Below are 22,232 nucleotides of genomic sequence, written 5' to 3'. Positions count from 1 at the left end.
GGAGCCTCCACGGCGCCAGCGCACGACCTGCTGGGAATCGTAGTTTCCTGTCGGCCCCGCCCCTCACCCTCCAGAGTTGTCGGGCGTCTGCCCCGCCCTCAAGCCCGAAGGCCCCTCCCGCCAGCTGCCTGGTCCCGGACAGGGAGCCTGAGGCGGGGCTGCGGCCCAGGGGCCGGGGCGGGGCCGACCCCGCCCCGGAGTACCCCCCGAGGCGCGGGCACAGTTCTTGGCCCACGGCCCGGGTCCGGGACGCGCCGCCCAGCTCCATCCCGCGGCTCGTGCTGGCTGCGGGCCTTGCGTGCTCGCGTTGCCCCTCCGCGGGCCGGGCTCCCGAGCCCGCCCAGGCCCAGCACCGCTGGCCGCCAGAGGAGAGTCGCTGGCCGTGGTCGCCGCCTGGGTAATGAGGGGAGGCCGGGCTGGGGAGGGGAAGGTCTAAGGAGCCGGCCGGGACCCGAGGGAGCGCGGCTTGGTCCGCGCACACTTAGGGAAGCCGGGGGCTAGAACTCGCCTCCCCGCCTCCAGCCCGAGCGGCCGGCGGAGCCGTGGCGGGAATCTGGCTCGCGTGGCCAGCTGCCCCGAGCCCCGCCGGCCGCTCGGCGGCGGAGGCACCTGCGTGCGGGGCGGCGGTACCTGTTAGTGTGGCTGCGCCGTGTGCGCGGGCCCCGGCCGCCCGCCGCGCTCTGACCCCCCCGGCTCTCACCCTTGGCCGCCGCGTTCAGGCCCCGGCTCTAGGTGCCACCTTCTGCGAGTTTGCTGCAAGGTCTTCCCAAAGCAGAACTACGAAGGAACCTTTTACAAAATTAAATGCTAAAGCTTCATTTTGTCCTCGGTATTTAAGTTCAGCGTTGTGTTTTTTCCTCTTGGGTTTGTTGTGTCAAGTACTTTTTCCCTCAAAACTTGATCAGGATTTGTGACACCACGCCTACATAAGCATGTAGCCTGGCATACAGTAGGCGTTCAGTAAATATTTTTCGAAAAGCATGAATCACGATACTATGCTTGGAAAATTCTACGTAATTGTGCTTCGCCATAATTTTTAAGATTTTTATGGTCTCACAAGATCACTTTGAAAATTACAGTAATTTAATGCCCTACAAAGAGTAAAATAAGATTTTTTTTTTGCATTCCCTGTAACAATGGTCTCTGCTGGATGTTTGAATTTTATTCGAAACCCGAGTTCTGTAAATAGAAGTGCCCTCTGATTTTCACAGAAAGTGTTAACCTTTCATATTAAAATGTCTTCGGAAGAATCATTCTATTATGAACAAATTTAAGTCATGTATAAGGCTTTATCCTCATTAGCTTTTTTAGATGTAAGTGTGAGGGACCACCACACTGATGTAATTGGGAATACACTTAGAAATACAGGTCTCAAGTATGATTTTTAAAAAAGGACTTCTATTCATCCCTAGTGAAAGAGCATGCAAGAGAAAATTATGACAGCAAATCTACTCACCCTCTCTCCCCACCCCTTATCCCGTACAGCTGCTGCCTTGACCTCAAAATGTCTTGTAAAATTATCCTTTAATAAGTCTGGCATTATCTGTCTCTGGGATTAAACCACCCCATGGGACAACCCCTTTAGTACTAACAATTCACACTGTCAGTTTCTTCTGAGTTTTTCTAAGAAATGGAAAATGTAATGGAGTTTAAAGTTTTTTTGTTGTTTAAGAAAGAAGGTACTGATATTAAATGGAAAAAGCAGGAAACAAAACCCTGATAACCAGAAGATTCAGTTAATCGTGACATCCCTTATCTTCCTGCTTCTGGGAACAGAAGCTACAAGTAGAGCCTTGTCTGCACTGATCACCAGTGAGTGTCCCCAGCGCTCAGCACAGGGCCTAATCCCTGGTTGCCATCATTAAATACTTGTGGAATGAATACTTGACTGTCAGGTAACACTGTAGTGAGTTCCTACATATTTATGATTTCTTCATTTGCTTGGGTATTTCCTTAGAATAGATAACTGGAAGTGAGAATTTTACTGAGTGCAAAGGTATGAACATACTCAGTTACAAAACACTGCCAACTTGTTTTCCAAACGAGCCCTTATCTTTGTGTGTTGTCATCCATAATATTGAAGTGTACCTTTCAGAGCATCCTCTCAAGCTCTTTTATTGATACATATTTGGTAGTTATGAGCACTTTCAGATGAAATACCTTATTTGATCTCAGTCACCCTGGAAGGTGAGCAGGGCAGGTATGGCTTTCCCCTTTTTGTAACACAACAAATGCCAGTGCCTTAAATTGATGATAATGAATGGCAGGTGACAAAATAATAACTTTTCAGATTTTTCTTCTTCCTATTCTCCTTTGGTTTACAGTGAACATCGTGAATAAATTTACATTTTTCTTTAGCAAAATTGGATACTACTCTGTAATATTTATGGTTTACAGAATCTTCCTTTCTCATTTTGCTCAGATATTTGAAAATGCCTTGCTCAAACTTGGGAACTTAATTAAAATGAAATAATGAACCACAATTTAGATAAAAGAGACAATAGTGGTTAGGTATCAGCAACTAGCAAGTTCAGAACACTGCCACCCTTTCTGTTAGGAAAGATCTGGAAACTTTTGGCGGTCCTTAAATCTGAAGAAGCTACTATTTTAAACCTCTGAATCTGTTTCAGAGTCTTCATAAACTGCTGAAATTAATGCTCTATTAGTGAAAGTGGACAGGAATTGTTTGTATAGTAATTTACATATTTTTCATATTTGCCAATAAATTCCAGGAATAGAATTAGAACTAAGAATCATAAGGTAAAGAGTATTCCACCTGCAGAAAATATTATTTTGACATGAAAACTAAAAAAGGATATTTTCTCCTTTAAAAAAGCATGGCAACAAGAAAATTAATTCCTAGTCTGTTACTAATCCTGATTCTTTCCCAAATTTCCTGATCAGAGATCCCAAATGATTTAATAGGTAATCCAATCTGGAAGCTCTGGAAGCTTCAAAGTTTACTTTTAAGTAGAATCGTTGGGGTCAACATTGCTTTCACATTTGCTTAGGTTTCTTTTAAAAAGTAGTATAGAAAAGATAGGGAAGGAGAGATGCAGGTATATGGGCCTTTGGAAATACTAAGAACCTCTCTTCAACTTGACTCTGCTCTCTGTTGTAATGTCAGATCCCTAACAGTGTTGGGTAAACAGAAGTGCTTTTTAAAGACACTTCTCAGGAATGTCTCTAATGCTTGTGTCAAAGAATAACACTGCTGGCTAAATAACACGTGAGTTTATGGTAACTAGTTCTTTAAGGAACCTCTCCTCAACTTGACTTTCCTCTATGTTGTGATGTCAGATCCCTAACAGTGTTGGGTAAACTGAAGTGCTTTTTAAAGACACTTCTCAGGAATGTCTCTAATGCTTGTGTCAAAGAATAGCTGCCTAAATAACACGTGGGTTTATGGTAACTAGTTCTTTAAGGAACTTTTACATAAATCTATTTTTTTTATAGTAGGATATTCTGCATCCCAGAGATAAAGCAAAAATCTTCTTGAAATAGATGGATTTCTGTCACTTTCTGTGAACCAAAGCGATTCAATGTCTCTTTTGGTAAGTTTTTATTAATGTGGGTCTAATTTTGTGCCATCAGAGTAGTTAGTGCAGAATGACTTCTGGTCTTAAGAAATGAGTTAAATTCTGATTGAGTTTGTGTCTCTTTAAAAGAGAAAAGAAGATGCTTTTCTGATATAGTCATTATTCTAGTCCTTTCTCCCATACCCACTTTTTCTGTTACATTTACTGCTCTTAGACATGCCTCTCCCATCCAGTTGGCTGTGCCTTATCCTTTAAATCTTTTAAAAATCTATTTTACAAATTTCTATATGACTAAAGGCAAGCAAAATAGTATTAAAAATAAGCCCTTGACTTAACAATAAGGTAGAAAACATTTGGGCAATGTATAATATGATGTATAGGTACTAATTTTTCTATATTAGATCCATGGTATCCACTTTAGATTAAGTAGTTTTAGGATTTTTATCATATTTTATATAGAATATAACACAATGTTTGAGTGATTATATTAAAGCATTGATCTTTTAAAAAGTGCTGGGTGCATTTATATGATGATTTTGGTTTACAGATAAATTCACGTATCTCTTTCAATCTTAAAAACTGAGTGACTGGCAGGGCAGGTGGCATAATCCTCATTTTGAGTTTGGCCCAAGATCACAGAGAATTAGAGCCAGGTCCCAAACTCATATCTGCCAATCCACTCCAACTTTCATCAAGTCTGAGAGGGAGAACTATGAAGTTGGAGCCTGTGTTGTTAGTTACATGAAAATACAGAAGGCATTTACTTTATGTCTAAAGTAAAGCTTTTCTACTTAAAAGTGTAGCTTTATTTATCTGGAAAATAAATTGAGGTGGAATACTTTTTCTACAGCAGGGTTAGGCAAACTTTTTCCGTGAAGGGCCAGGTAGTATTTGTGTGCTCTGTGGTTTCTGTAAAATTACTCTTCAGTTGTTTCAGTGTGAAAGTAGTCATAGGCAATATGTAAATGGATAAAAATGAATGTGTCTGTGTTCAGTAAAGCCATATTCACTGAAACAGGTAGTAGATCAGATTCATGGACCATAGTGTGCCAACACCTCCTCTAAAGGATTATTTAAGATTAACAATTTAATGTCAATTTGTAAGTCAGATGAGACATAAAAGGACATTTGATAGAAGATGCTGAAGTTCAGAGGGCTGTGTGGACACCCAGGGCTTCTAAGCTTTGGAAAAAAAAAGATCTTACTTAATGTTTGATTCCTTAATTACAGATTATATGATGATAATGGGTGATTTATACTTGTTCAATTTGTTAATAATTTTACTTTAAATTATATTCTTTCTGCAATGATGGAATATGTAGAATTTTCTGACTCCAAATATCCATGTTTTTTCTAAATATTTATGCAACTGAGATAAAGTTGATGTTTTTACTTATGAAGGATTCCTCCCCACTCATGTTTTACCCTCTCCTTAAGAGCTAAGAAATGGTGTTTTTCAAAGCAGCAGCATAAGTAAAATATTTTCCTTTAGATTTTCCACAAGGTATAGCTGCTTTTCACTTGGCCATTATGGTAATGGATAAAAAATTACATTAAAAAATGTTTGGGAGGAGCTTCTGGGTGACTTTAAATCATTTATGTTGCCTAAAAGATATTATTTTGTAGATGTATCTACCATCCTCCAATTGATTTAGTGTGGGCATTAAAATGTTTTTAAGGATAAGCTATGACTATTTTGTGATTATTGTAACCTAGGCAGCTAATGAACATGCTAACCTTTTTTAGGAGGGGTGGACAAAAATATTCTGCCTTGTAATACTGGCTGGTTATGAAGACATGTTTATAATAGCAATCACATCCTTGCACTGTGAAAATTATATGTAAAGATAATGAAATGGAAGTCTACCATATTATTTTATAAAATGTTTTTTATATTTCTATAAACTGAATACATGGGTCACAACTCTTATTTTGAAAATCAACTAGGGTCAATTTAAGTCTTTTAAAATGTTCTAGATTTGTCTTACATTAATTTCTCTTCCATCAGAAAAAGTGATGGGAATTGTTTAACAAGAAAGATTCTTTGTATGCTTGAATGTATTTTGATAGCTGTGTCAGAGGTCCCCCAACACCACTTCGTTGTTTGATGATATGCTAGGAAGACTCTCAAAACTAAGCATAAAGTCATACTCACAACTAAGATTTACTATAGCCAAAAGATACAAAGCAAAATCAGCAAAGGGAAAAGATACATGGAGTGAAGTTAACAGGAAACCAGGCACAAACTGCCAAGAATTCAGTGGAGTCACCTAGGATGTGCTTATTAATTCTTCCATAGTTATGACAACATGTGTGAAATGTTGCATATTAGGGAATCTCACTGGACACACATTCTCAGAAGTTTTATTGGGGATTGGTCATGTAGGTGCCTTTTGCTAGGAGGTAACAAAATTCCAGACACCCAGAGAAAAAGCAAGTATTCAGCATAAACCATATTGTTTGCACAAACTATCTTGGCACCACAATCCGTTCTTGTCATGGAATTGTGGGAACTCTCTCAAAATCCAAGTTCCCAGATACCAGTTAAGGGGCAACCTTGCAAGAAGGCGATTTTCCAAGGATATTTTAGGCCTGCTGTATTAACTCTTTTCTGTACAATGAGATTAATGATTATTGTGAAAGATTCAGGGCAAATGTTGCAAACTATATGTAATTACCAAATATATAAATTACCTCACTGGTGGTTATTTTCAATATGACCAACAGTAGTAACTATCTTCAAAAACTTTTATTATAAGTTTTATTCACTCTAAACAAACCAACAGAAACTTTGCAAAGGAAATGATTCTATAGCTATCTTGACATTGTAAGCTTCTATTCTTTACATAAAACTTATCGAGATATACATCAAATTATTGTGATGACATTTATAAGGTATACAGACTGTAGGAATTCAACTTAAAATAATCAGTAATTTAAGCTAAGAAAATGACTAGTTTGATTAGTGAGAAATTCTGGCATATTTTAAAAGAAAGGACGTTTGATTACTGACTACAAATTGGTAAATAGACATGGAGGGACTTATCCTACAGACTCCTTTGATATTAGTACTTTAATGATCATATAAAAATAACATTCATGGAATGCTTGAAAGTAATCTATTATAAAAGTCTTTTTCATACAGTTTGTTTAGACTTTTATTTTGGCATTTGTTTTCTTCATAAATAGTATAAAGTCAGCTTCACCCAAGTAATTGATAATGAGATGAGTCATACAATATATTACATTTCTTTATTGGTAATGTGTGATACTAGGACCTTGTGTTAAAATGTAAGAAAATGTGAAGTGTGTGACAATGGAGCTAAGTCTCTTTGGATTTGCTTTGAGTTGAAGTTAGAGATGTTAAGTACCTTAGGAAACAACATTGATTCCAAATACACTCAGTGTGTGATTTAATGTGGATAAACATGGTTCCTAAGGGGAAAAAAAAATCAGGATCAAAATAAAAATGATTATTAATGAGAAGAGCAAAATACTCTTTAGCTAAATACTCAAGAAGAAAACTAGAAAGATGTTGAAAGGGTTAAAAATTAACACCAGCAGTAAAATTGAATGAATATTATGACCACCAGAGGAGAGGACAAAGATCAGAGACAGTGCCAACTAAAATTACACAGAGACTAGATTTGTTTTCTGCATACCTCACTGCTTCTCCCTTCTCTCCCATACTGAGTACCTCCACTGTACGGATCCTGGCTTCAGTTCCAGGTTCCTGCATGCTGCCATTTCTCACTGCTCCTCATCCCAGGAACCAGACCATTTTTTTATCCACACGCCACCCCTACTTATCTTGTGACTTGTTTTTCACTTACTTAATGCATTTCTGAATTTCCAGGATTGTTTCTGCACTTCACGAACACAAGTTGAATCACTCAGACCTGAAAAACAGTCTGAGACCAGTGTCCATCAACACTTGGTAAGAAAATTGCATTACAATCAATACTATTCTTTGCCTTCTGTATTACCATATTGCAGAATATAGTTCCTGGTTCTTCTACATCTCTTTCTCTTTAAAGTTTCTTTACTGCATCTTATTCCTACTTATGCTATTCCCCGGAAGTCTATAATTGGTCTTCTCTCTTCTACCTAAACTAGCTTTCCCTAAGCAGTTTCACTTCTTCCTAGGCTTCAGTTGCTCAGATTTCAGACTGTACTGTAGCCATCTCAGGTTTTCCTTCCTGTCATGAAGGGACCCTGGCATCAAGCAGGACTGATTTCTTAAATTTTTACTTGCAACCCCAGACTCTTTTCTGGGCACCAGATATGTCTATACAGTGCTTCAGGTTAGAGTTTTCAAAGGCATCTTTGTGCAGTTTGAATGTAACCTTAATCCTCTCTTAAACTTCACCGATGCATTGTATTTCCTGCTTTGGGTAATGAAAACCCATCTGCTAAGTCATTAGAAACTTCGGAGTTATCCTCATACTGGGTCTACCTCTTCCCCCACCTCTTTTATACACCAAGTCTTACAGATCTGTCTCCGAAATGCCCTTGAGTCCATCTCCACCTTCACCTGATCACTGCAGCTACTCAAATCTCATCATTTCTCACCTGGGCTGTTGCACATGGACTCATTTCCTCTAGTTTCCCAGACATCCGTGTAACTTCCTTTCACAGTCAGATCAGTATTCAGTGCTGTTACCAGTATAGGCTTGCTTGTATCACTGTCCATCTGTAAGACTTTTATTGGTTTCCTGAAGTCTATGGGATAAAGTCTAAATGTCTTAGCATAGTATAAGAATTCTTAGTGGTCTCGATTATGTCTGACTTTTGTGTTTCACTTCTTGATACTGAGTCTTAGCACATACTCTTCTTTCTGCTTGAATTACTCTTCCATTTCTGCCTCTAGAATTCCTCCTCATCCATAAAGAGTTAGCTCAAATATCCCATGTCTGAAGCCTGTCACCTGCTAGTACCTATAAAGACTCCTAAGTGTCATTTGGTGTCCTTTAGGAGGTCCTCATGTCTCTCATACAATGCCAGTGGTGTCAGCTTCTTCTTTTTCCTACATGCATGTTATTTCAATGCCACTGGGAGCTGGTGCAATTCCAGGACTCTGACTTGAAAGCACCTTTGAGACCCCCATATTGGTACATGGTTATTTACACCGGAGGTCTGTATCCTATTCTTCCATCTCTTTGAGGCTTTTGTTTTTCTCTCTGTCTCTGACCTCCTTGCAATTGTAATGAGCTGCAGTGTGGAAATTGTTCCTTGATTTTTAACACCTCCACTCGTTGAGCAGGTACCTCTCTGTAATGGATACAACTGCCGACCACTTGAAGTCAGGGCACAAGCATAGACTATCCCTTACATGTTTCTGCATCTCTTCCCTTGATACATTCATTAGATACCTTAAAGAATTAACCACTCCTAGCAGCTCCTAAAGTGCTTACTGGAAATTGTGCTGGAAAGTATTCTTGGCTACCTGTATATCTGTTTTTCCTGCCCTCTTCCCCTTTACAAGATGATAGCTTTCTAACTAACATCACTTAATAGCAATTGCGAACTCCCTTTAGATCTTAATACAGTCTCTTAACAGTCTCTTCATTGTCTTCCTAATGAGCACTTGTAAGTTGAAAATACAATATATCAGTGTTTTTTACTGGGGGAGGGGAGCCAAATTAGGAGCCAAATAAAGTTTATACCTGTTTGGTTTTTATCTTTTTAAATCAATGCAGGTTCATGAGCCAACCCCTTCCCAGTTGCCTCCATCTGTTACAGCCAATGCAGTGATCTGTTCCACCAACGTTTCTCACTATGAATTTCAAGTGGAAATAGGTAATAATCATGAATTTCACATAATTGACCCTTCATTGTTAGGAACAAAATTAATGACAAAAGGATTAATTTGTAAGCAGGTCTTTTTTCTGTTGTCACCTACAGCATAAAACTAGATGGTAATTGTATCAGTCAAATGGATCTATTAATTTGATGTCTGTCCTAAAATAGTGGCCCAGGTTTTTTTGAAGATGATGTTCTAGAATTTTTACTGAAGATCTTTTAGAGGAGGAAGACACTAAGGAATCTAATATTTATTTTTTGCATCTTTGTTGTGGGAAATTTGTAATTGTATGTCTATAATTTATACTGGGTATGAATTAAAATTAAATCATGTGAATCTTCAGTCACCATCCTTTAACTAAATTACTTTCTTTTTTTACTTAAAAACTTGCCCAAATCCCATTTGTAGTCGAAACCTTTCTCAGTTAAGTTTGGAACAGGATGGATTATTGTCTATAGCCTTATAACTATAAAACATTTGCCCTGAATATTCAAGAACATCTGTTAAATGCAACAAACAGATACTGTGTCAGGCACTAGGGATATAAAACCATGCAAAACACTTGAAGAGTCGACATTCTGTCTGGTAAAATAACTTTGTGTTACACACTAGAGGGTACTATAGGTGAGGTGTGCTAAGTCTTACGGGAAAAGAGAAGATTGAGCATCCAACTCTCTTTCTTGAAAGACAGAAAAATCCTGAAGAATGAGGAATAATTTGTTCAATGTTCTATTCAGGGTTTTTGTCATAAACAGCAGAAAACAATCCTGACTGACTGAAGCAAAAGAGGAATTTTTTGAACAATATTGCTACTCAAAGAATTATAGGCTGGAACAGTAGGCTTGGAAAAGACCAAGAGAAGCTGTGACTAGAACCATAGCCAGGGCCATGGCATAGGAGCAGCCCACTTACTGTACTACCTTGTAGGGTGCTTAACCCACCAGATACTGGGCACCCTGCAGTGAGTTCTAACTGTCCCTGCTTCTTTTTGTCTCTCACTCCATCCTCTGTTGGCCAGACTTACTTAGTTCATTGACCTTCCATATTAGCGTCAGGGAGACCAAGAGAGAATAAGGATCTGACCTTTTCTAATACAGAACTGGTGGAATGCCTCAAAATTAGAAAGAAGGTTCAGATGGTGTCAATCCAAGAAAGGTAAAAATATCAGTGGCTTGCCTTTTCATTTTCTTAACAATGTTTCTTTGAAGAGCAGAAGTTTTTTATTTTGATAAAGTCCAAATTATCCATTTTTTTTCTTTGCTGCTAAAAAGAGTTTTACATCTGGTTATAGGAAGAGGATTTGACAACTTAACTTCTGTCCATCTTGCACGCCATACTCCCACAGGAACACTGGTGACTATAAAAATTACAAATCTGGAAAACTGCACTGAAGAACGCCTAAAAGCTTTACAGGTACAAAAAAAAAATGATGTGTTTAATGTAACATCTCTTTGAGATCACATCTGTAAGAATATTTTGAAAGAACAAATGTATTCAAACTTTGGTAACTACTATCTTCTAGTAAGTATCACATTTGAAGTGCTGGTCTGGAGATTTACAATACCCTTAGTCAGTGCAATCACAAATGGTCATATAGGGAAATAGAAAAACGAGCAAACAGTTTCTTTTTTCATCCAGCTAACTAACATTAACTTCTGAATTGATGAATTTTAATAGAATTGCATTTCAGGAATATTATAATACCATTTTGAGTGGCACTGATCATTTTTGATATGAAGAGGGGAAGGATTTTGTTTTGGTATTATCCTAATTTAAAAAATATTTATATGTGCACGTGTCTGTTGCATAGAAAATAAGATGGAGGAAATTATACTGAAATATTAACAGTGGTTCTCTCTTATGTAGTGTTAGAAGTGACTTTTATATGCAATTTTTATGTATTTTTAAATGTTTTCTATAAGAATATAGTACAGTTGACTATCAAAGTTCACATCCCACTTCTATTATTAATTACATGCCCTTGAGACAAGTTTTCTAACTTATTTCTAAGTGTCCTCTTGTGTAAAATGGGAACTAAAACATCACATACTTTGTATAGTGGTTGTGAGACTTAAAGAGATGATAGCACTAAAAATGATGTTTGGTACTGATAAGCTCCGTTGAGTGTTAAGCTGCCACTACTGCTATTATCTTCATCATAAGGAAAAAAAGGTTGCTTTCAGATATCTTGCCTCTTGTGTCTCCTAGAAAGCAGTGATTCTATCCCACTTTTTCCGACATCCCAATATTACAACTTACTGGACTGTTTTCACTGTTGGCAGCTGGCTTTGGGTTATTTCTCCATTTATGGCCTATGGTAAGAAAACTTGTTTTAAATCAAGTAACTCATTGTTTAGCCTGGATGCTATAAATAAGAGGATAAATGAGATCTCAGATTTATGATTCATTATTTTTAATTTATAAATCTGATGGTCAATTCTAGATCTCACATTTTATTTCTATATCTGGTTCTTGTTGAATTTTAGTCTACAGAAAAAAAGTAGAATGGGTCTGATCAATGAAACCATTACTGTTTCTCCAAGAAGTCCATGCCTTGGAGCAAGCAGTCTCTTCCCTTCAGTTTGTTTCCTCTCTCTCAATGGAAAGTTACTATTATTCTTCAAGCAGTAGTTTTTCCACCTGTGCCCACCATTTCTGTTCCTTTTCTCTACACTGTAAACTTATTTCTTGGTATTGTAAACATCTGTGTGTGAACTTGTCTCCTTCACTGGACTTGAACTTCTTGAAGGCAGGATCATGTGTGTATTTTTTATTTTGTTGTCTCCAGGTGCTCATGTAGTACCTAGCACAGAGTAGTGTTCAGTACATGTGTTAAATACATGTTTTTAATGGATGGATTTTTTTATGAATGGATTCCAGAGCTTTGAGTTTTTGGACAGCTTTTGTGAATTGTCACATAGTATTTATTTTTTTCAGTAATATTGAAAATTGTTAATCCTCTTTCCTAATATCTAGGGTGTCATTAGAAAAGTCTTTTTAAAGATTCTTGAAGCAAAGTTAAACTTTGCATAAGAAATTGGTTAGACTCCAAAAGGTAAAATAATATGTGTTTATAGTTGAAAACATTTAGAACATAGCTAGAAGCAAAATCACTTTTGATGTTCATTTAAAGATTTCAGGGGTTTCTTTCAGGGTCAGCAAGTGAACTCCTGAAGACTTACTTTCCTGAGGGAATGAGTGAAACTTTAATAAGAAACATTCTCTTTGGAGCAGTGAGAGGGTTGAGCTATCTACACCAAAATGGCTATATTCACAGGTATTTATTTACTTCTATTTTACAAAATGAAAGAGCTTTAGTGGAAGAAATCCTTTAGGGAGATTTTAGGAAGGAAAAGTTGAATGTTAGAAAGGAGTGATGAGAAACTTGTTAGTGAAAACGGAGGGAAGAGGGGCTGATAGATTCAGTAGATGCTTGCATTTTATGTTCACTCACCAAAGACGTCAGACCACCACCTCTGTGCCAAGGGCTGCTCAGTGCCGGGTGGAGTACCTGTCCTTACGGAGCCTCCGGCCGCAGGGAGGGATAGAAGAACCTGTCTGGGGTATAAGCTATAGAGAATGGGATTCTAGGTAGCCCTTTTGCTTCTTAAGCAAATAAAGAGCTGCTTTATCTGCTTTTCAGCTTTATGTCATAATTATAACAGTGCAAATTGTAACTAAAACTTTCTTTGACTTCTTAAATATTTTGCATGACCTTTGGACAATCATACCAAATATCAATCCTCTTGTTACTAAACTATAGAGACAGAAGTAACTGGATGAATGTTAAAAACAGTGCTGTTCTAAGATACATTGGGACGTTTCCTTTTTAATTAAGTTACTTCTAAATAAGCTTGTTTTCTTCTTGTTTGTTTCAGTATTAAAGCTTTTCTCTTATTACTGTGCATTATTTTTAAGTAGTGTTCTAGTTAACTGATAGTGAACAGATTGCATTCTTAATCAAGGTTTTTTTATACTTTCCCGATTATTGGCCATCCTACTGTGTTGGTGTACAAATTCAGTGTTTTGGATGAAAAGCAAGGCTCTTCTATAATATATTTGACAAAGGAAATTTTTGTATAAGACTTTATCTTTATAAATGATGTTAAAACCATGAGAGGCTTTTATTGGATAATATTGCATTTAACTTTAAATTCTAACTTTATGCTTCAAATATGTTAGATTTTTTTTAGACTTCTTAGATGTGTTTTGCAGCAGCATCCTAAAATAGTGAAATTAATCAGTTGATACCATTCTTAGTTTGAAGAAAATATTACCACTTCTAAACTATAGCTGTCAGTTATATCTTCCCTTGTTTATGTTCTATTAAATAGCTGAAAGGATCCCTTAATTCCCTAAACATTTTACAGTGTGTGTGTGTGTGTATGTGCATGTGTGTGTATGTGTAGCAGTGTGCTGCTATTTTATAAAGAGTGTCTAATTTCCAGGAGAATACACAGATTTGTTCTGACCATACTTCTTTTCATTGGCTAATTTCCTAGTATTTAGGATTGTTTCTTTTTGTTCTAGGAGTATTAAAGCCAGCCATATCCTCATTTCTGGTGATGGCCTAGTGACCCTCTCTGGCCTGTCCCATCTGCATAGTTTGATTAAGCATGGACAGAGGCATAGGGCTGTGTATGATTTCCCACAGTTCAGCACATCAGTGCAGCCGTGGCTGAGTCCAGAACTACTGAGACAGGTCAGGTGTGGCCATTGCATTGGGTTGTCTGTGCATCTCAAGTGTCTTCTGAGCCTGACCAAAGGACAGTGTGTCCTAATATTTGGATTGGTGAATGGCCTACTGCAAGAATTTTCTCTTTCTTGTTAAAATTATTTTGTTAGGAATTTAAAAATGCATACCACTTATTAGGTCTATCTTGATTTTTCACTTATGAGTTTTTTCCATTGTTCTCCATTGCTTATCAAAAAAGTACATGTGTGTAGCTTTTTATTGTTATTTATACTAAAGGACTTCAAATTAATTGTTTTACAGGATTTACATGGATATAATGTAAAGTCAGATATTTATAGTGTTGGAATTACAGCATGTGAATTGGCCAGTGGGCGGGTACCCTTCCAGGACATGCATAGAACTCAGGTAAATGGTACTAAAATCCCTGAACTACTTTCCTTTCATGAGATCCCTTACATTCTAGACAATTTCTGTTAAACACCTTTGCTGTAGACTCAGGATCTTTATTGTGGTGGTGGTTGTTTTACCTGAATGAAGGTTTTCTTTTTTTTTTTTTTTTTTTTTTGCCTGGAATGAGGGTTGAAGGAAATTTTTTTCTTTTAGATGCTGTTACAGAAACTAAAAGGTCCTCCTTATAGCCCATTGGATATCAGTATTTTCCCTCAATCAGAATCCAGCATGAAAAATTCCCGATCAGGTGTAGACTCTGGGATTGGAGAAAGTGTACTTGTCTCCAGTGGGACTCGCACAGTAAATAGTGACAGACTGCAAACGCCATCCTCAAAAACGTTCTCTCCTGCCTTCTTTAGCTTGGTACAGCTCTGTTTGCAACAAGATCCTGAGAAAAGGTAATATTCATCACTTCTAAATAAACATTATGGGTTTTATATTTTATAGAAGCTTTGTGATCCTCCCTTCCTGCCAAATTCAAATCATTTATCTTTTGGTCAAAAATTATAGTTTAATCCATAAAATATCAATGCTAAAAACAAGTAGAGGCAGTGAGTTAAATGGGAAGGATACTGGGTTCACAGCCAGAAGACCTGGGCTCCATTCTCAGCCATATCCTTTTCCTAACCAAGTAACCTTGTAAAAAAATCAGTTAATCTTTCTGGACATTAATTACTGCATTTATGTTGGCATTTTGGAAACTTCCAAGCAATACAAAATATTAGTTGCTGCTATTATAATGTAAATTATCAAAGATAACTATATATTAGCAGTAGTATTTTGGAAATAAGGTGTGTGTCTTATGTTTTTTTAGCCGCTTAATGCATAGCATAGTCCCTTATAATTATCTAGTGCCCAATAAATTTTGAGATATGGACCAACTGAAGAATATCTCTACAATTCTTCCCATTAGTCAAGTCTGAAGCTAAGAATTGAACTTCCTGACATATTTTTTCCTTTTAATTTCTTAGTGTTGTTTTATAACTCTAAACCTAATTTCAATATATTTTTATACCTAAAAATTTATATTTTAATATGAGGTTCTATTTTTTAATAACTCTTAAAAAAATTTCAGGCCATCAGCAAGCAGTTTATTGTCCCATGTTTTCTTCAAACAGGTAAGCTGATCTGTCTTCTGTTGTCTAAATGCTTTAAATCCTATTAAAAAGTCACTTCACTTTGTTGGCTTAATCAGACAGTTTGGTTACCAGAATCTAAATAATAACTTTTTTACAAAGTAAAGCTAAAAACAAGAAAACTTTTGGTAGGTCAGTTATAGACTTTCTAAAATATTTCCATTCTGTAAAACAAAATAAGTATAAATAAACAATATCATCAGTATATGTTACTATATCTTCAGTTTGTATTTTGATTAATTTACATTTTATTTTTCTATATTGGCTAGAATTGATGAAAGGGCAAAATAATTCTGATAAAAATCAGTTTCTTTGGCTGTTATTTCTACCTGTTTTCAGATAACCATAATCAAAGGCATTTTTTAGTGAAAATACCTAAACAATTTTAAACACTTTTAACATGATTTCTTTAAAAGTTATTTATTGCTAACACAGCTAGTGTATTGACTTTATATACCAACAGCCTTGAGTTTTTTTAACAGATGAAAGAAGAAAGCCAGGATTCAATACTTGCCCTGTTGCCTCCTGCTTATCACAAGCCATCAACAGCGCCGCCTCCAGCGTCACCTTGGACTGTGCCAGAACGTGACTTTTCTGATGAAACAGACTCAAACTGGGAATTCTAGGGCTGCCAAATCCTTTTACGTCCTATATACTTGATACTTTTTCCCTGCTGGTTTTTCTTCTGTTTTGCTAGGTACAAATAATAGAATTATACTTGAAAATACACTTGGTGCACTGGAGAACCTAGTCATTTAAAACCACTCTGTTCAAAGGAGTATGAAATTATAGCCCCTTTGGTTAGCTCAGTTACATTATAACTACAGGGAAGCTTCAAAATTATTAATCTGTCTTAGTAGCATATGTTCTCAAACTTTTTCCCAAGCTGTGACTAACTCCTCTTCTGGATCTCTCAATATGATTTTTGAGCCAGTTAAATTTTTCAGCATTTTGCTGCCCTCAGGCAAATGAGCCCGCAGAGGACAGTGCTTCCAAGTACATTTATTACTTCTGGATTCTCTAGCATTTTTGATCACCCCTATTAGACTAACAGGCTAGTTTATCTCATCAAGCCCTTTTTTGGCAGAAGGGAAGATGTTTATATTTTCCCACTTTCTTGTGTTAATACTAATGGTAATATCAAACTGAGCCTCACTCATTAAATGATTCACTTGAAATACATAAATTGTAATTTGCTTTTTATTTTTATTTTTGAGGGGCTAATGTAACACTTTTCTACTTATGTAAATTATAGAAGCTAAATCATGCACCCTGTGGGAGCTCAATAAAAATTTATTGAACTGAGTCTACACTTTTATTTATTTTCTTTGTGTGTTTTGACAAAGCTAAAACACAAATTCTGATTTGTTTTTACCAAGAAAAGCTGTTTCTCGAACAGATTTATTTACGTAACCTATTGAATTGGGGACAGCCTGATGCAATGAAGGCAAAAAATGTTTGTGCCCTTTATATGATTATTCTTGCTCCTCTAGGGGATATGGCAGGTAAGGACATAGAGATCTGAATGAGTGGTTTTACCTTATTAGCAAAAGAAAGATGCTGTGTCTCAGAAGACTATGTAGTTTGGTAAATTGAGACCTACTCACTGGATTACCTTAATCTATATACTCTTATTTAACATTACCTTAAAAATTATTTTCAAATGATTGTCTTAAGACCAAAAAATTGAAATCAATGAGACAAAATAAGAAACAAATTAATAGACAATTTTAAACAAACCTTTTCATGTTTATTTGCTAGCACCCTTCAAGAATACTTAGGTTACTCCATCAAGGAAGCCATGAAAACCTGCCAAGGTGGGGCAGGGAGAAGAGATGAGTACCAGTTGAGGCCCTGAGATCACCTGGGCTATAGTTCATTTCACTAACATCCTCTTTCTAAGTTGCCCTTTAGCAAGAGAGGGTCAAGGAACCAACCATAGGGGAGGGTCTCCCAAATCTGTGTGGAGAGTTGCACGTGTAAAAGGTGGACTGTGGAGGTGATGAAGCAGTGCCTCTCAGATCTGTTGAGTGTATTGGGGTTCTCCAGAGAAAAGAACCAGATGGAGATTTATTGTGAAGAATTGGCTATCAAGTCCTAAGATCTGCAAGGTGAAGGGGCAAGCTGGAGACCAGGAAAACCAGTGATAGTAGTTCCAGTCTGAAGACTGGCAGGCTGAAGTCCCAGGAAGAGCTTAAGTTCCAGTTTGAGACCAAACGCAGGGAAAAGCTGATATCCCAGTTTGATGGCGGTCAAGCAGGAGGAATTCTCTATTACTCCTGGAAATGCTACTCAGGCCTTCAGGTGGTGAGGCCCACCCACATCAGAGACAGCAATCTGCTTTAGTCTACAGAGTTAGATGTTAATTTCATCTAAAGATGCACTCAGAAACACCCAGAATAATGCTTGCCCAGGTAACGGCACCCTGTGGCCCAGTCAAATCAAAACAAGATCAATAGTAGATATTCACTGATAGCCTCCCTTGAGAGCACGTGTCTTAAAATTTTGCATCACAGGCTCTTGCTTCCTGTATTCGTTTTCTTTCACTGTTGTAACCAATTACAACAAACTTAGTAGCTTAAAACAACACAAATTATTTTACAGTTCTGGGGTCGGGTGTGAAATGGGTTGGCAGGGCCAGGGGCCTTCTGGAGGCTCTAGGGGAGAATCCATGGCCTTTTCCTGCTTTGAGGCCACCTGCCTGCCTTTGCTTTATGGGCTAACATCATTCCAACTTTTGTTTCAGTGATCACATCTTGGACTGAATCTTTCTGCCTCTCTCTTAAAAGGAAAGGACTCGTGTATTTTTACCTGTCCAGACAACCCAGGATAATCTCCCCATCTCAAGATCCTTAATTAAAGCACAGTTGCAATGGCCCCTTTGCCATATAAGGTAACATAGGCACAGGTTTCTGGTATTAGGACATGGATATGTTTGGGTGGGGTGGGTGGGTCACTGTTCTTCCTTAGCTCATGTCTCTAATCCCAGTTTGCTGTCTGCTTTCTCAAGGACTCAAAGTAGCACAGTTACCTTAGCTAAAATGCCATCCTATGAGCTTCTATGGTACTTCCCCCAAACTGCACTTACACAACTCATAACTACTGTACTTACATCTCCAATAGACTGTGGGCTCCTTGAGAATACTGTCTTATTCACTATTCCTAGTATTTAGCAAAGTGATGTAAATGAGACAGGGACTGTGGGTTTAGGCAGAGTAGGGTAAGGGCCTCTGGGAAAAAAAAGCAAAGCAAGATAACTATAGAACAATATAACAATGTGCAAATAAGTTCCTATCGAAACTGTTAAGCATTATGCAGAGTCAAGGTCACACTAATTCTCTAGGGTAAAGATACCAGACTAGGAACATAGACATCTTCAGTGAGATCAGTTAAAGCTCAAAAGGCCAGGAGCAACTTGGTCTGGAATGTTTGAGTTTTCCACAAATAAAGAAGGGTATCTCAGCATAACCCGTTACTTCACCAACTCAACAGCCCTAGCAAACAGACAACAACCTAGCGCACCTTGGGAGCAGGGCAGGTGGTTCAAGTCTGCATTCCTAGTCCTTTACCCACATTCCTGAAAATCCTCAACCAACTATAAATCCCCTAGACAATGCACCATCATGGACTCTCTTGTGCCCTCCTGGCATGAGCTAGGAGCTGTCCTCTCGCTGTATCTCTCAATAAAAGCCTCTCCCTGGCTCTCCTACCTTGGGCATTTGCTTAGTTCATTCTTTGACTCCGCAAACAGGAACCCCAGCATCATAAACATCTAATTAGTAAATAAGGAATCCTTCCTTGAATAAAGGGGTATGAGTTTTTTCTTTTGTTTTTGAAAAAGACTTGAAAATTTGAAGGATTTCTATGGTAGGAAATTTTTGACTCTGTGTGTCACAATATTGCCATTAAAAATTAATTAAGTGAAGAAATTTGAGATTTCCATCTAGTAAACAGTTACTCCTTCACTGCAAGCCGATCAATAGTTTTCCTAAGTACTGTTGGTCACAATTGCCTGTTGGCTCTCAAATCCATTTCTCTACTCTTCCCCTGCTCTGCTTCACTGGGAACCACATTTCCCATGTACCCTCACTCACTGATTTCCAGGGAGGCAACAGTGTAAAATCAGAGCAGGAGAGAGAATATGGTATTTATCACTCTGTCCCACCCCCATTCCTGTGTCCCTGCCAGTGATTGTATCTTCTTGGTCTTCTGGCTTTAGGACACTAGTAACACCACTTCCTCCTCCTGTCCCTTCCATCTGAGGGGTGGTATCACCTCCAGTTCTTGCTGATCTCTGGACTACCTCACCATCATTTTTGGTTTCTTAGCTTTGGTACCATCACCCATGAGACCAATGCCCTGTAATCCTTCTACTTGAAAGATCCAGAGTTATTTGTCCTTTCCCAGATTGATAACACTGATAGATACACATAACTGACAACTTCAAGAATTACTTAAATTCTTGGTCCCTAAAAAAATTACAAACTAATTGATAATGCCATTACATGAATGATCAAGAACTATTTTCCACCAGCCAATTCTATTTAAACCCCATAGTCCTTATGACTTATGGTCAAAATTAAAACTGACAAAAATTGTATAAACTGAAATTCTTGAGTGAACTTCTCAAGGTCCAAGAACATCCAAATACTGTTAGTAAGAACAGAACCAATTCTCAGAAGTCTCTGATTTAAATCCTATGTTGATTTGGCTGGATAATTTCATTGTATTTTCCATAGTTCTATGCAGTTACCTGAGTTTCATGTTATTAAAGAGGCCCTTTCATAGTTTTCAAATAAGTTAGAAAGTCACTCCAAGTGTAGGAGATGCCTCCGGAACTAGTATTAAATCTGTTCTTTATTTTTATTTATAGTGTAAAAAGTTATAATACCAGATGATAGTAAAATTAATAGATGCTCCACTGGCATACTGTTGAATCTGGAAATAGATGTTCTAGTTACATACTATTGAATCTAAAAATATAACTACAGCTGAAGAGGAAAAGTACATTCATAACAAAAGGCTAAACATAATTTCAAATAGAGACCCTGATAGTTTAGAGCGTAACAAAGATTTGGGAAATCAGGAAACTATAAATTGGAGTGATATTATATAGTGAAAAAGGGGGAAAGCTGGGAAATAAAACTACTAACGAATGTGAACAGAATGTGTTTCTGTGTTAATTCCCTAAGGTTCATAAACAAAACACATTTACATCTAAGTGCTTCTTTTTCATTTTAATTAAAACACAATGGTTCTAACAAGATGAAATTTTGTTCCTGACTTCTATCACAGAAGGATGTATCTCCAAATCATTTTGTTAATTGAAGAAATGATTGACTGTAGTCCTCACATATCATTCTGAAATGTTTAACATTTGGATATCACAAATCAGTGAACATTTTTCAATATTCTCTTTTAAATTTTTTTTGCTGCATTTTGAGGATTTCATAATCTGGACTTGGATCATTTATATGAACTAAGCTTGCTGAAACCATTTGAGGACTTGTAAATTTTCCAGTGTAGCTTTCTCGTTGTTTGTTAACCTCTGGAGCAGTATATAGTCTTGCAGAGTGTTTTAACTGATTATGGCTATCATCTGGGCCCTTTCCTAAAAGCCTTCATCTTGATTTTGCTTTTTCAAGACGTTTAAATGAGGTCCCATGTAAATCCTCAAATATGTCCGAACAATCCTAAATATTAAAATAAAAGATCAAATTGATGTTAGGTTTCTTAAAAGTACATTTTACATATACAAGGACTAAATTTTTAATTTCAATAAAGAATGAGAGCATCAAATCTTTTATAAGTAGTCCCCAAACTAAGATCCCACACCCAATACCTTTCATTAGGTAACAGAAACCATGCTTTAAAAAGCTTGTTTCAAAGGATTTGTTATTTCAAAATGGATGGCAGATATGAAGCTGGAAACCAGAAAAATGCAAGGGAGCTAGCCACAGGGTCAGACTCCTGAGCAAAGCTAGAAATCATTGGAGTGATATTATATTCTATAATTCTACAGTTCTCCAAAATATCTCTTCCCCAACCCAATATAAATTTTACTTTTTATATCATCCAACCTTTCATTCTTTATAAGTTAACACCTTTACCACACATACACATATAGAGCCCAGCATCGAAGCAGATGATTATAATGTACACATTAAACTTTAAAAATGTGTATACGTTCTGAGAGTAAACAAGTAAAACATTCAGGAAAATAACCTCCTTTCCCCACCTCAAAAAAAAGGTCATTGTGTTTGGGTGATGGGATTATGGGCTTTGTTTTCCTTTTTTTTTCAAACTTGTATAATATGGCTATATTTTAAAATAAAAATATAATAATCTATAAGTACCTAAGAGGGTATGGAGCTATTATTCATTCTCAAATTAGTGTAAACCAGTTCCCTCCGCAGTTTCTAAGTTTAACTCTCAATGTTTTGCAGACATGGCCACACCAAACAAACGGCCTGCTTTGATTTGGAAAGAAGGTGGGAGCGGATTAATAGAACTGGGGAGTCAGGAGAGGCTGGGCAGGATGAGAAGTAGGGCAGCAAGAAAGAGAAGGTTTACAAAAAAATGAGGTATGAAGAGTCTAAAGACGAATT

The 22,232-nt window shown here is 37.3% G+C and overlaps 2 protein-coding genes across 2 annotated transcripts in view; one reads left to right on the top strand and one right to left on the bottom strand.

The window, feature by feature from the left end:
• Positions 1-233: 233 nt before the first annotated feature.
• On the top strand, positions 234-16,929 carry STRADB (STE20 related adaptor beta). Its single transcript, XM_037009176.2, has 12 exons — positions 234-397; positions 3,457-3,554; positions 7,396-7,476; positions 9,239-9,338; positions 10,634-10,755; positions 11,551-11,659; positions 12,496-12,619; positions 13,873-14,044; positions 14,339-14,443; positions 14,642-14,886; positions 15,564-15,606; positions 16,107-16,929. Exons 2-12 carry the CDS (start codon positions 3,543-3,545, stop codon positions 16,248-16,250), a joined length of 1,257 nt encoding a protein of 418 aa, XP_036865071.1. The 5' UTR covers positions 234-397; positions 3,457-3,542; the 3' UTR covers positions 16,251-16,929.
• Positions 16,930-20,853: 3,924 nt separating this feature from the next.
• Positions 20,854-22,232, bottom strand: part of C2CD6 (C2 calcium dependent domain containing 6) — a 91,460-nt gene continuing 90,081 nt past the window's right edge. Inside the window, 1 exon segment of the mRNA XM_073218337.1 lies at positions 20,854-21,317. Within this exon segment, the coding sequence (XP_073074438.1) occupies positions 21,030-21,317 (288 nt within the window). The 3' untranslated portion in view covers positions 20,854-21,029.

This window comes from Manis javanica, chromosome 12 (genome assembly GCF_040802235.1).
Source record: "Manis javanica isolate MJ-LG chromosome 12, MJ_LKY, whole genome shotgun sequence".
In the NCBI taxonomy this organism is placed as follows: Eukaryota; Metazoa; Chordata; class Mammalia; order Pholidota; family Manidae; genus Manis; species Manis javanica.
Note: the sequence above shows the minus strand (reverse complement) of the source record. Positions and strands in the feature narration are given on the sequence as shown.

Coding starts and splice junctions, on each gene's coding strand:
- STRADB (XM_037009176.2), top strand. Junction 10,756..11,550: donor AACGCCTAAAAGCTTTACAG/GTACAAAAAAAA, acceptor TGTGTCTCCTAG/AAAGCAGTGATTCTATCCCA. Junction 14,045..14,338: donor GTCCAGAACTACTGAGACAG/GTCAGGTGTGGC, acceptor ATTGTTTTACAG/GATTTACATGGATATAATGT.